The sequence below is a fragment of the Dipodomys spectabilis genome, unplaced genomic scaffold (assembly GCF_019054845.1).
Source record: "Dipodomys spectabilis isolate Male_0828 unplaced genomic scaffold, ASM1905484v1 ptg000030l, whole genome shotgun sequence".
Lineage (NCBI taxonomy): Eukaryota > Metazoa > Chordata > Mammalia > Rodentia > Heteromyidae > Dipodomys > Dipodomys spectabilis.
The window spans coordinates 3,038,576-3,052,847 of NW_024870707.1; the positions used below are offsets into that span (position 1 = coordinate 3,038,576).

General features: G+C 37.1%; 1 protein-coding gene across 2 annotated transcripts; it reads left to right on the forward strand.

Moving 5' to 3' along the window:
- The first annotated feature begins 10,639 nt into the window (after positions 1-10,639).
- LOC122105117 (olfactory receptor 4S2-like) lies at positions 10,640-13,310 on the forward strand. Of its 2 annotated transcripts, XM_042676239.1 has the most exons (2): positions 10,640-10,646; positions 12,385-13,310. In XM_042676239.1, exons 1-2 carry the CDS (start codon positions 10,640-10,642, stop codon positions 13,308-13,310), a joined length of 933 nt encoding a protein of 310 aa, XP_042532173.1. The 2 variants fall into 2 exon arrangements, with proteins under 2 accessions (XP_042532173.1, XP_042532172.1); XM_042676238.1 differs by lacking the exon at positions 10,640-10,646 and having other exon boundaries at positions 12,354-13,310.
- The last annotated feature ends 962 nt before the right edge of the window (positions 13,311-14,272 follow it).

The following is a 14,272-nucleotide window of genomic DNA, read 5'->3' on the forward strand; positions in this document are numbered from 1 at the left end:
ACATAAACAATGAGCACACAGTAACTTCAGAAACACTTACAAACAAATCTAGTTGGACATAGATGACTACCACAATGAAAATTGTGAAATACTGAAAAAATGAAGAAAATGTCCTCTTGTATTCAATACTGGGTAGAATTAGCATTATGTAAATGACTGTATTCTCCCAAAGTAAAGCACAGGCTAAATGCAATGTCTTTACAAATTTTGATATTATCTTTCACAAAACATAAAACTCTTAGAATTCACATGAAATCATGCAATACTTATAGTCACATAAAAACAAAGCAACCCAAGAAATATCTGATCAAATATCAAAATATCTGATGTCAAATTATACTACAGAGATACAGCAACAAAAACAGTGTGGTATTTGCATAAAAAATAGATGTGTTGAAAATGGATAGAATACATGACCCAGGAATAAATCAGTGCATTAACAGACATATCATTCTTGGAAAGATGCTGAAATATAAGATGTCTGTTTCAATTGGTCCCATCGTTTCCCTTATTTGCAATATCTAGTATATGTCTGAGTCAAGCAGAAAAGGCCAGATAACGTGAGGTTAGGGAAATGAACCCTAAGATATGTATTCAAATGTTTTTTTTTCTTTCATGCGATTGTTTCTAACGCATTTATAAGATTATTTCTTTGTTGTTTTGTATGTTCCTCCCCAACATTATAACCCCTGCTTTCACTGTATTTGATATCAGTATAATTTGTGGAGGGGAAGAGGAAAAACAAGTCATTTAAATAAAGATACAGGTGGACCCATTGCAACAATGAGAAGTACAAGTTGTTATATTGAAAATGAACTTTACAACTTTGGTGGGGGTAGCCGGGAGGATTGGGTTGGGAGCGGGGGGGGGGGGGGGGGGGCATGGGGGGAGACTGGGAAGGGATGGGAAGGGGAAACAGGAGGAGGCTACAATGCTTGAAAAGAAATGTACTCATTATCTTGCCCATGTAATTGTAACCCCTATGTACAGTACTTTCACAATAAAAAATAAATAAAAATTAAAAAAAATAAAATGTATATTGTTGAAATTTAAAAAAAAAAACGATGTCTGTTACAACAAAGTGTACTGGGAAAACTGGATATCTACACGTATATGACTGAAACTAGATCCCTGTGTCTCATCCTATACAACAATCAATTCAAAATGCATACAGAACTTAATGTAAAATATGAGATTTTGAAACTACTAGAGGGAAAAATAGGAAAGCATTTCAAGATAGAATCACAGATTACTTGTTCCCCAATAGAATGCCAGTCACACTGGGAGCTGGATCATGCCTGTAATAGTAGCTACTAAGGAGGCTGAGATCTGAGGATAGCGGTTCAAAGCCAGGCTGTGCAGAACAGTCCATGAGACTCTTATCTCCTATAGACCACTAGAAAACTGGAAGTGGTGCTGTGGCTCAAGTGGTAGAGCACTCCCCTTGAGCTAAATAATACAGGGACAGCACCAAGGCACAGAGTTCAAGCCCCTTGACCGACCAAAAAAAAAAAAGAATGCCAGTCACTTAGGATATAAGGGAAAGAATTAATTAATGGGATTACATCAGATTTATAAGATTCTACGTATACCACAGAAAAGAAGAAGTATACAAAATGAAAACAAATAAATGCAAACAATTAACCAGAAAGGTGAATATAATCTGGCAAAATTAGTATGAATTCAAGAAAGTAAAAAACAAAAGGATATTAATATATGCAAATGGAAGTTTCCAGGAAGATGGTGGAGGAGAGCTGGAGCCTAGCAAGCTCTCACATGGAAAGCAGTTTTAGAGTTCCAGTGAACAGTCCTAAGCCAGAGAATCACACCAAGTGTGCCATCACAGGACAGAGAGTTAGGCCAGAGAGGAAAATCCAGGCAAGGAGACACATCTGAGCTCTTGCCAACAGCTGCCTCTGCTGTGGCAGCGGCGGCAGTGGCAGGAGCCTTCATGCCATACCTGAAACAGAGAGAGTCCAGGATGAAGGAGCCAGACAGGGCGGGCAAGCGGATTCTACTCAACACCAGCAAGAACCAACAAGGAGCAGACATCTTCATCCTGCAGTTGGGAGACCAGAGATGACCCAGGAACCAAGATTCGGTGTGAGTAGAAGCCTGAAGTCCTCACTCCTTCTCAGGGAGCAGAGGAGGGAAGGCCACCCCTTCCTCCCCCCAGTACTGGAGATCTCCATCTTGAATACCGACAAAGCTTGGTGGAGCTGCTAGCTCCAACTCAGGCCTTGGAATAAAAGGAGTCATTTAGCAGATCACAAGAACTTAATGGCATGACCTGCCAGACTCAGCTCCACCCAGGGAAAAGTCACCCAGTTCAGGCACCAGGCCTAGGAAGGCTTTCTTCACTGGGTAATCAGAGCCAGAGGCTGCCCCTCCCTTTAGCAGCCTGGACAATCAATTGAAAATCAGTAAACAGAAACCCTGAGAATGGCTCCAGGCTGGGCTCTGTGAGCTTCTCACAAACCAGCCCCAGGGAAAAGCTACTGTTTGCTGAAAGGTCTCAACTCTACCCAGAACCTAGCCTCAGCACAGCCTCTCCAAACTTGAGGAAAAAGCCATCTCCCTCTTTTGTGATACTCAAAGCAGACCCCCCTCCCATTGAACTAAATTGGGAGGAGGATCACAAAATCTTGGGTAAAGCAGAGCATTTTTCTGCCTGTCCAAACAAACTGACTTAAGAAACCAACCAAGCCACAGGACCACAGGCAGACCAGAGACTCCAACCAGAGGCTGATTAGAGACACAAGGGAGATACAGGATTTTTCCCAACCCTCCCAAAAAAATCAGAGACCTTTTTTTTTCTTCTTCTTTTTTTTATACCTTTTATTAAAAAATTTTTTTCTTTTCTAAAACTTTTTTTAATTTTTATCTTTTTTGAAAAAAGTTGTTTTCTAGTAACTTTTTTTCCCTTTATAATCTTTATTTTAGGGATACATGCGTGTGTGCGTTTTTCTTTCTTTTTTTTTTTAATTTTTCTTTTTGTTTTCTGCTTAGCTGCAATGAACTTCTGATCTTTTTTTTCTTTCTTCCTTACCTTCTCACCTTTTCTTCTCGTTTGTTCTACTTTATGGGACTTAATTGTTGTTCTGCACATCCTCAGATAAACCCGTAGTTGAGTATTAGACCCTATCCCCCATTGTGTACACACTCAATCCACAAATTTATTACTCATTCAAAACCTCTGAGACTTCAATTCCTTAATAGCAGTTCTACCTCTTTATACCTATATAATATTTTAAGTATTTTTATTTTTAAGTTTTTCACATCTTCTTCATATCCCTCCCTTCTCTCATTATATTCATGTTCTTTGAATAGTTTGTTGTTGATTCTGCATATTTTTAATTTTTATTTTTCTATTTTTTCTGGTCTCTTTGTTTTCCTTTCTCTTTCTTCTTGTTTTTTCTCTCTCTACTTTCATCCTATCCAACCTATTTCCTGCTTTGAGATTAGGACTTAGTTAAGTTAACTCTCCCTGTACCTTCCCACATCACTCTATTCCTATTTTTTACCCACAACTCTCCCTAACCCTAATAAGTTCTGGTTTACCAGATTCTTCTTTGCAGTTCATAGCCCATTAATATATAGTTGCTTGATGTTGAATAGAGGTATCTGTTGAACTAGATTGTATCTGCAGACTATTGACTGCAAATTCAGACTTTGGTTGATGCTTGCCTTAAGTTAGTGTTCTAGCACAAAACTGGTGTTATTTTCATCCCAAACGGGCAGAGTAAGCCGGAAAACCACAAGAAAAATGGCAAGTCCGGGTATCTCCACTCCCACTCATGATAATCAGGGGACAGAACAGATAATGAATAACCCAGAGGAGAGTCCCCAAATAGCTCTACAAACACTGCTGGCAAACATGATAAATGAAAAGATTGAAAACATACAAAGAACTCTGTATGAGCGTGATAGGGAGAGAGAGGAGGAAAACAAAAGGTCAATGCAGGAAAAGATTGAAAACCTACAAAGGACTCTGTATAAGCCTGGAGGGATAGAGAGGAGGCAATCCAAAGGTTTATACAGGAATATCATGAGCGTGAGGAAGCTACTCAAAAACTGATACAGGATTTACATGAGCAGCTTGAGAATACTCAAAGAGAAAGGCAGGAATGGCGTGAACAGGCTGAGAACACTCAAAGAGAACTACAGGAATGGCATGAACAGGAGGAAGCTAAGCAAAGAGTAATACAGGAATTGAGAGAGCAGGATGAGAATACACAAAGATCACTAAAGGCATTCATGGGATCCATTAACACAAAGAGCTGAAGGAAGTTAGGGAGACCACAAAGGGAATGCTGAATGGAACCCAACAGAAGGAATGGGAGTCCATGGAAACCATAACCAATCAACTAAGTGATTTGAAAATAAACACTGAACACCAAATTAAGGAAGCAAAGAAGTTCATACAAGATCTAACACAAAGCTTCAGCAAAGAATTTGAAGCCATCAAAGCTGACCAATTAGAAGGAAAAGAAATAAAAAAAAAACAAAGTAGGAAGTCTTGACAGCAGGTTAGACCAAGCAGAAGATCGAATCTCAGGGACTGAAGACAGCCTAGATATTATAGAAAAAGAACATACAACCATCCAAGACAAGTCCAAGAAATATGATCGATCTATCCAATACTTGGAAGACACCATCAGAAGGCCTAATCTAAGGATAATGGGTGTAGAGGAGCACCTAGAAACAGAAGTTAATGGTCTAGGAAATTTGTTTAACAGGATCCTAGCAGAGAACTTCCCAAACATGCAAAAAGATAGGCTTATTCAAATACAAGAAGCTTTTAGAACCCAAAATAGACCAGATCAGCATAGGACATCCCACTGTCACATTATAATCCACACAGGATCAACTCAGACCAAGGAAAAGATCCTTAAAGCTGTCAAGGAGAAAAGGGTAATCACCTATAAAGGGAAACCAATTAGAATCACCTCAGATTTCTCAGCAGAGACAATCAAAGCAAGAAGAGCCTGGAACGATGTATGCCAAGCCCTAAAAACAAACAACTATCAACCAAGAATACTGTACCCAGCTAAACTCTCCGTCATAACTGAAGGCCAAATAAAAAACTTTCATAACAAAGAAAAATTGAAACAATACATCTCCACCAAACCAGCCCTACAAAACATTCTTAAAGATGTCCTATACATAGAAAACCAACAAGACCACAACAAAGGCCAAGAAACAACACCCAAACTGAGAATCCAAGAACCATAGGAGGAACCCAGTTTTCACAACCCACTAGATGGTGGATAACATGGCAGGAACTCCAAATACCTCTCAGTCCTATCTCTTAACATTAATAGAGTGAACTCCCCAATTAAGAGACACCGACTGTCTAGTTGGATTAAAAAACAAGGCCCTTCTATCTGCTGCCTGCAGGAGTCACATCTTGCCCGTAAAAACAAACACATTTTCAATGTTAAAGTCTGGAACAAAATCTACCAAACAAATGGCCCCCATAAACAGGCGGGAGTTGTAATCCTAATATCAGATAAAATAGACTTCAAATTAAAATTCGTGAAAAGAGATAAAGAAGGTCACTACATACTAATTAAGGGATCTCTCCTTCAGGAGGATATTACAATTCTAAATATCTATTCGCCAAACAATGGAGCACCCAAATTTATCCAAGAAACACTACTTTCCCTCAAATCCCACAGAAATCCAAAGATAGTAATTGTTGGGGATTTTAACACATCACTCTCCCCACTAGATAGATCAACTCGGCAAAAACTCAACAGAGAAAATGCAGATCTAAACAGCTGCATAGATCACCTAGATTTAACAGACATCTACCGAATATTTCACCTAGCAGCATCAGAATACAGGTTTTTCTCAGCAGCACATGGAACATTTTCTAAAATAGACCACATTTTAGGCCACAAAGTAAACTTGTCCAAATTCAGAAACATTGAAGTTATACCTTGCATTCTCGCTGACCACAAGGGAATAAAATTATAACTCAACACCAAAAGCCACCAAAGAAAGTCCAGTAACAAATGAAGGCTGAACAACACACTGCTGAATCACCAGTGGGTCATGGAAGAGATTAGAAAGGAAATTCAAATGTTCATGCTATTCAACAAAAATGAGCACACAAAATACCAGCTCCTCAGGGACACAGCAAAGGCAATACTCAGAAGCAAGTTTATACTTCTGAGCTCCTACATCAACAAATTGGAGAGATCTGAAACCAACAATTTAATGACACATCTAAACCTCCTTGAAAAAGAGCAGCAAGATAAACCCCATTCTAGTAGACGGAAAGAAATAATTAAAATTAAATCAGAATTAAATGAATTAGAATCCAAAAAAACCATAGGAAGAATCAACAAAACAAAGAGTTGGTTCTTCGAAAAAATTAACCAAATTGACAGACCCTTAGCAAATCTTATCAGAAAAAGAAGAGAACACACCCAAATACATAAACTCAGAGATGAAAATGGAAATATCACCACAGAAACAACCAAGATTCAGAACATTATAAGGGAATACTTCTCAAAACTTTATGCTAATAAGTTTGAGAACTTGTCAGAAATGGACCTTTTCCTAGCAAATATTGACATGCCAAAACTAAACCAAGATGAGTTAAACCATCTTAACAGGCCCATATCAAGCATTTAAATAGAAACAGCAATAAGAGACCTCCCAGCTAAGACAAGTCCAGGACCAGATGGTTTTACAGCAGAATTTTACAAGGCCTTCAAAGCAGAGCTCACACCAATACTCCTCCAACTCTTCAATGAAATTGAAAGAGAAAGTTCACTACCAAACACATTCTATGAAGCCATCATAACCCTCATCCCAAAACCAGGCAGGGACTCATCAAAGAAAGAGATGAAACACATTAAATTAGAATTTTAAAAAATTATCCAGATTTTTAAAAAATTATCCATAGTAGAATACTAAAGTGAGCAGAATAAAAGAACTGGAATTTGTGAAAATTCAGGCTCTTCTAAAATCAATTTGATGGATACGGCATATCAATATGGCTGTTAATCTACTTGCCTGTATGTCATGGGTAAGAAGAAGAAATTACAGAGAACATTGGTTTATTCAGTGGAACAGGACAATAGCAATAAGAAAAATAAAAAATAACAGCCAGACACACAGGAACGTTTCATCAGTTTATTGCAGCAAGAAAACTACCAGTGGGAAACTTCATCAAAATTTATCAAATGGGATCCTCTCTATAACGGATGGGGTTGTTATATACTAAACAAAATGGAGTAAATTCTATATTCAGGTTCTAAAATACTGTCTGAAGCTCTTAGTAAGATAAAGATGGCACCTCATACAGGCATACACAGCATTCAAGAAAAAAGTAAATTCCAACGAACGCTCTCATTCCTCTGCCCTCCAATATACTGACATTATCTAGAAAATGACATCTTTCCATGGGCTTAAATTTCTAGCATACCTGGGAAAAATTTATTCAGAAGAAAAACTAAAAGAGGAAATGTTTAATTTTTGTCCCAAAACGTAATAAGCCAATGAAAACGTATGGAATATAGGAAGAGCTTGAATTAGAAGTAGATATTTCAGAGTAAGCTATCACCCAAATATCCCATTTATTAATCTTACTCTCTCTCTGTTACTTGCTTAGCCTTACTTACATGATTAGTCTCGTGCAAATTCTCTTGTTCACCTGTGTCCCCAACAATGTACTCTCATGAAACAATCCAACTAGTCCTCTTAGTTTCCAATTCCCTTTTGTAGAATGGTGTCCTGTCCTACAATCAGTAAATTCAATCATCATATCTTCCTCTAGGAGACCCCTGATGACCTTGGTCTAGGCTTCACTTCAAAACTCTTTTCTTACCCTTCTTCAAATTCATTTTGCTCTGTTGTTTTTGATTTTCCTCAAATATGCAATTTTCTACCTCCTTACTTTCACATGTGTTTTTGTATTGCTCATTTCAAAGATCAAGAAGCCATTTACCTCTTAAAATAATATAACTATTGTGGAAAGCTATATATTTTCAGTTGAATCTTCATGTATGTTCATTAATCGAAGATAGTCTCAAAGATAGGTGGTACAAAGTCTGTGCCACCACACTGGTAATCCTTGCACTAGGGATGTTGAAACGGAAAGATTCTGAGTCTGAGGCCTGGTTCAGTTGACTCAATAACACACAAACAAAAACACGACGTATACATATTATGCCACACTGTTCATATGGATTTTTTTTTGGGGTCAGGTCGTGGGGCCTGAACTCTGGGCCTTGGCTCTGTCCCTCAGCTCTTCAGCTCAAGGCTAGCACTCTACCACTTGAGCCACAGCACCACTTCTGGCTTTTTTCTTTTTGCTTATGTGGTGCTGAGGAATTGAACCAAGGGCCTCATGCATGCAAGGCAAGCTCTCTACCACTGAACTACCTTCCCAGCCCTCATATGGTTTTCACTAGTCCACAGATTGCATACTAATGTAAGAGAGGTCAGATGAACAGAAGATGAGGAAAGGGGTAGCCAGGGAGCCACCACTCGTTATCTCTCCTCTACTCATCCAGACAGAAAGACACAGCCTCAAGGTTCTAGAATGGTCAAGCACTTCTTTTGAACATGTCTTATATGTCTCTGTGACTCCATGGTGATATGGCATCTCTCATTCCATCCAGGAGATTCGGGTCCTCTAGCATCATTGTCTTGCTTATATTTATTATGTAAGGTCTGGATGCTAATATATTATTAGCAATATACAAAAATTACCATTTTGTTCAAAACTTATTTTCATATAGTGCTTAGAACTTAAAGTAAATTTTGGTAAGCAGAATGAACTGGCTGGCTTTCTTAATCACTCAACTAAAAGAATGACTAGCTGTGATGAAAAGAACAAGAACCCTTCTCCAAAGCTATTTATGACCTAATCATAAAATCCATGAATGCGCTTAATTTACACAATAAAAACGGATTGAGTTTATGATGGAATCATGTTTGCTAATCAGGTGAGCACAATACCAACATGTGTCCCAGCATGATCCAGCTGTGCACAAGGAATTAGACTGGAAGATGGAGGCGACAGATTCATAGAGAGATTTGTAGCTTTGAAGATAGAGAAAAGTAGTCACAGGAAATGGGCAGTCTTGAAAATGTGAAAGAATCAAGAAAACAAGTTTATCCCTAGGGAATTGCAGTGATAAAGTGTTCTAGTGACATTTTTGGTGTTGTATGAGACAGAAAGACAATGGATAAAGATAGAAAGAAAAAAGTTGAAAAGCAGAAAAAAGGACAACAAAGGAGGTAATAGAAAAGGAAAAAGCTCAGAACCTGTCAGCTGTTTATACTACAAATGTAAGTATATTAGGGACAACATAATTAATTTTAAAAATATTCGTCATTAATAAACCTCACTCCTCTTGGCAGAAATCAACACACACACTCAGTTAAGGAAGGCAGAATTCCAATAGAAATGTTGAATGGACCCTTTCTGCTCAAATAGAATTTTAAAGACTAAATCAATTATAATAGAACAATTACAATTAATAGTAAGTAAGCAGATATTGTCATATAAACATATATTGTTTAATATGCATATGAGCAACACATTAATTCAAGGGTCTAAGAAAATGATCATGAAATAATTTCTCAAAATTGCAAAAAATCACTTTAGGTTAGGGTTATGATATGCTTGTTGTTTCAATTTTCCTAGTAAACTTCTATTCATTTATTTATTTATTTATTTTAAATTCAACAAACACTGGTAATTAAAGCCCATTGTTAGGCTTGCAATTTGGTTTAGACTATGAACAAAGACTTTGGGGAAAAAGCTATCCCTAAGGTCATTACCAGTTTGCTTGGTTTTCTTTAAGTAGATGTATACGAAAGAGGAAAATGGGCATTTATTGTCAAAGGTACACTGAAATTTTGAATTACAGGAGGTTAGACAAAACAAAAAAGTCTGTGTACTAGCTGTCTTATGAGTTGAGCTTACCAGAGATTGTGTGGGGCTAAATTATTCACACAATTCCTCAGGCATCATCCTAACTTCATTTTAGATAGCTGTTCTCACATTATCCAAGGAAGAAGGAAAAATAAATTTCAAGCCCTGGAAAATAATGGTGAGAATGTTTATTTTTCTAAAAGTAATCCTGCATATTTGTGGGAAAGTAAGTGCAATCAAGTTGCTAAATGTTGTATACTTATAAAACAATTGCAATGCAATCATTTTTTGAAGACAGGAGAAAATGAGATTATTAAGAAGATAGAATAGCCAAGCTTGGTGGATCATAGTTTTAATCCTAGGTACTAGGATGGTGGTAGAGTGTTGTCCTTGAGCAAAAAAGCTCAGAGACAGTGTCCAGGTTCTTGAGTTAAAACCCTAGGATCAGCACACAAGAAAAAGATAACAAAGTGCAAATATATATATATATATATATATATGTATATATATATATATATGTATATATATATATATATATATATGGATCATGAGATAGGGTAGCTTGAAGTTCAAGAAGAAAATGCCAATATTTTAAAGTACAGCATTTTATGATCACATGTGAAATGGTGAGAATGTGGAAGAAGAAATCATTGTGACAGGTCTTGATTTATGGAAATGAATTTTCCTGTAGGTCATTGTGCTTTAGAAAATAATGGAAAAAGTGCCTATTTTGACTAAATGTTTTGTTCTGGAGGAGAATCAAACAAAACCATAATAATTGCTGAATCTGTTATGAATAAGCCTTCCTTAAATTAAAGGGTTTCTCCAATTGAAATTGCAATTCTCCAATTACTAATTTTTTTTAATAAGTAAGAAAAGGATCCTGTGAATGTTAAAATAGAAATATGCATGATTCTAACCAGGAATTACAGATTTTTATTACCATCATAGCCATCATTATTTTCATGGATTTGTAATACACCAGAAAAAGCAGATGTGGTTGACCTCTCTATCAACTGTTATTTGTAGACTAAATAAAAATACAGACCTTTACTTCCCTAGATTCTAGATGTCTGAGACACATAGTTGCTGCAAATGACTAAACCTGAAAGCCAAGGGTACGGCTTTAAAATGAATGGATCCTCAAGCGATATGTTTTCAGGAGGGCAATGTACAATAAAACCATTTACATTCATAGCTTGTTTTGATGAGGAACTCGAAAAGTCCCTTTAATTATGGCTATTCCACATGAACTTTCCTCTAAAGTATATAGCAATCTAGAGTGCCCTAAATTTCACCAGTGAACATTCAGGCATTTAAATCACACATTTTTATTGCTAAAATCTTTCTAGCTGTAATTTAATGGCCATTCTCCTTCCCCTTTCCCGAAATACAATCCAGCCAAATCCTAAGGGCTTCCATGAAACTGGAAACGTTAGGATATAGAAAGAAATGTTCATCTTGAAGGGACGAGTGTTTCTGTTTTTGTGTTCCAACAAATGGATCAATGACAAATACCACATCATTGCAAATAACTCTGGGCATCTGCAGTGTGCTAAATTTGAAGATGAAGGAATTATGTGAGACTTCACTCTCCCTTTCTTTCTGTAAAACAATTTTTAAATCACCTCATATTATATTATTTTTGCCTCTCTTTCAGGATTTTCATCTAGTGCATGTTTACAGAATGGTCTCCTTTCATGACAGAGGTGATTGCCAAGGAATCAAGGGATAATTCGAACTTCTGTCTTTCACAAAAGAATACAGGTGTCTCTCTGAAGTTGAAAGAGTTATCCAGGTTATAACACCATTATTTCAGAGTTGTATTTGTGTGCTTTAAGTGATATACGTCTTCTTTCTTTTTTTCCTTTTTCTTTTTTACTATGGAAACTTAAAATCAGACAAAGGATCACACATATATTTATATAGGATCTGAATTTGATAAGGAAAAGAACCTACCAAACTTTCCAGCTCTTAGCTTTTGGAAGACTCTTTAGCTGTGGTGGTTATCAGCCCTAGTAACATTCAGAAGAGAAAAAGGTGAGAAAACGAATTTTCACTTCTATGTCAAAGAAAAAGCAAATGTTTTCGTATATACAAACATCTTCCCAAACACAGACATTGTTGTTAGAAATTTAAGTAGGGAGTCCCTTAGAGAAAACAAAGACGAAAGGCTTTAGAGAAACACTGGTGAGAAGAAACTCAGGAGATTTGGTTTATCTCCCTGGGCTTCACCTCCTCATTTCAAGTAAAGAAATGGTATATAACAGGGAAAAAATGTCATCAAAATAGAAGCATTTCAATTTCCTTGAGCAATTTCTCAACCAAGCCGCAAGGCTCAAGTCTTTTCCATTTTCAACCACCAGAATTATAGGCTTGTTTCAAGTTAGAAATAACTTCTGACAATCCATTTTCATGTGTCCTTCAGGTCATCTCATTGCCTCCCCGGAACATGACCTCATGGACTTACTCCATCGACAAAGCAAACAATGTAACAGAATTCATTTTCTGGGGTCTTTCCCAGAACCCCCAGGTTGAAGCAGTTTGTGTCCTGGTGTTTTCCTTTTTATACACAGTCATTCTTCTGGGAAACTCCCTCATCATGTTGACAGTGTGTCTGGGTCACTTATTTAAGTCACCCATGTATTTCTTCCTCTTTTTCTTGTCTTTTATGGACATTTGCTTTTCATCTGTCACAGCACCCAAAATGATTATTGATCTGTTAGTAAAAACGAAAACTATCTCGTATGGGGGGTGCATAATGCAAGTCTTTGGAGTCCATTTCTTTGGTGGTACTGAGATTTTCATTCTGATTGTCATGGCCTATGATCGGTATGTGGCCATCTGTAAACCTCTACACTATATGACCATTATGGACCGGCAGAAATGCAATAAGATGCTACTGGGCACCTGGGTGGGTGGTTTCTTACACTCCATCATCCAGGTGGCTCTTGTAGTTCAACTCCCCTTTTGTGGTCCCAATGAGATCGATCACTACTTTTGCGATGTCCATCCTGTGCTGAAACTTGCCTGCACAGACACCTATGTAGTTGGTGCTGTAGTGACAGCCAACAGTGGTACCATTGCGCTGGTCAGTTTCGTCATCTTGCTGATCTCTTACACTGTTATTCTGGTGTCTCTGAGGAAGCAGTCAGCAGAAGGTAGGCACAAGGCTCTCTCTACCTGTGGCTCTCATATTGCTGTGGTCATAATCTTTTTCGGCCCCTGTATTTTTATGTACATGAGGCCGGACACTACCTTCTCAGAGGACAAGATGGTGGCTGTATTTTACACCATTATCACTCCTATGTTAAATCCTCTGATTTACACTCTGAGAAATGCAGAAGTGAAGAATGCAATGAATAAACTGTGGAGGAGGAAGGTTTTCTGGGATGCTAATGGTAAATAATTGGGAGTAGTCATTTAAGCTGGATAATCGTCAGTTAACTTGATTCAATTAACTTCAGTTAACTTCTGTATGGCAAAGACAGTGACAACTGCCTCACAGAATTTGCAGCAGAAAAGAAATGAAATAATAAAATAGTCTACTTAAAAAGTTATGATTACCATTATCTCTATACTCTTCATTAAAAATTTCCTGTAACCTGTATAAAAAAGAAAACGCTGTTATACAGAATCTCAAACATGATGTTTCTGTTCTCCTCAAGTTTGAGTGTTTCATTATTTTTATTCTGAAGACGGAATTGTGTTATGAAGTATCTAAAAGTGTTTTCAGGGTTTAGAAATGTGGTTGGAATATAGTGTGCTCTTCATAGGTCTGTGATGTATAGATGAGAACACATGAAAAGCAACACATTTGTGATAATGCACTCATATGTATTCCTCAAATCAAGTTGATGAATGCAATGTGAATATGGAATATGATCAGACTTGTGCATAAAATATCAGTAAAATAACAAGGATTTGGCAGATGAAAGACCAGTTTTCATCCTTGGGTTTCTGGAAAAGTTATTCTACTATCTAATAATTACATATATATTTTCAAACTTTGGAAAGAGTGCATTGATTGACCTCTTTGTTTCTTTTTTACATGTGTAATATGTAATGATATATTTCTGATATTGGACAAGTATTTTCTGTGTAAATAATTGTGTTGGTAAAACATTTTTATTTCACCAGGAGCTACAATCTGTGATTTGCTTTTTTTTATTGTGAAAATACCATACAGAATGGTTACAATTACTTGGGTAAGAAAATGTGTACATTTCTTTTTTTATTTTGAAAATACTGTACAGAGGGTTTACAATTACATGGGCAAGATAATGAGTACATTTCTTATCAAGCATTGTTGTCTCCTCCTTTGTTTCCCCTTCCTATCCCTTTCCATTTTCCTGCTTTCCCCTTCCCCCT

Bases quoted from the DNA above. Each gene is read 5' to 3' on its own strand.
- LOC122105117 (XM_042676238.1), top strand. From the start codon at position 12,354: ATGACCTCATGGACTTACTCCATCGACAAAGCAAACAATGTAACAGAA.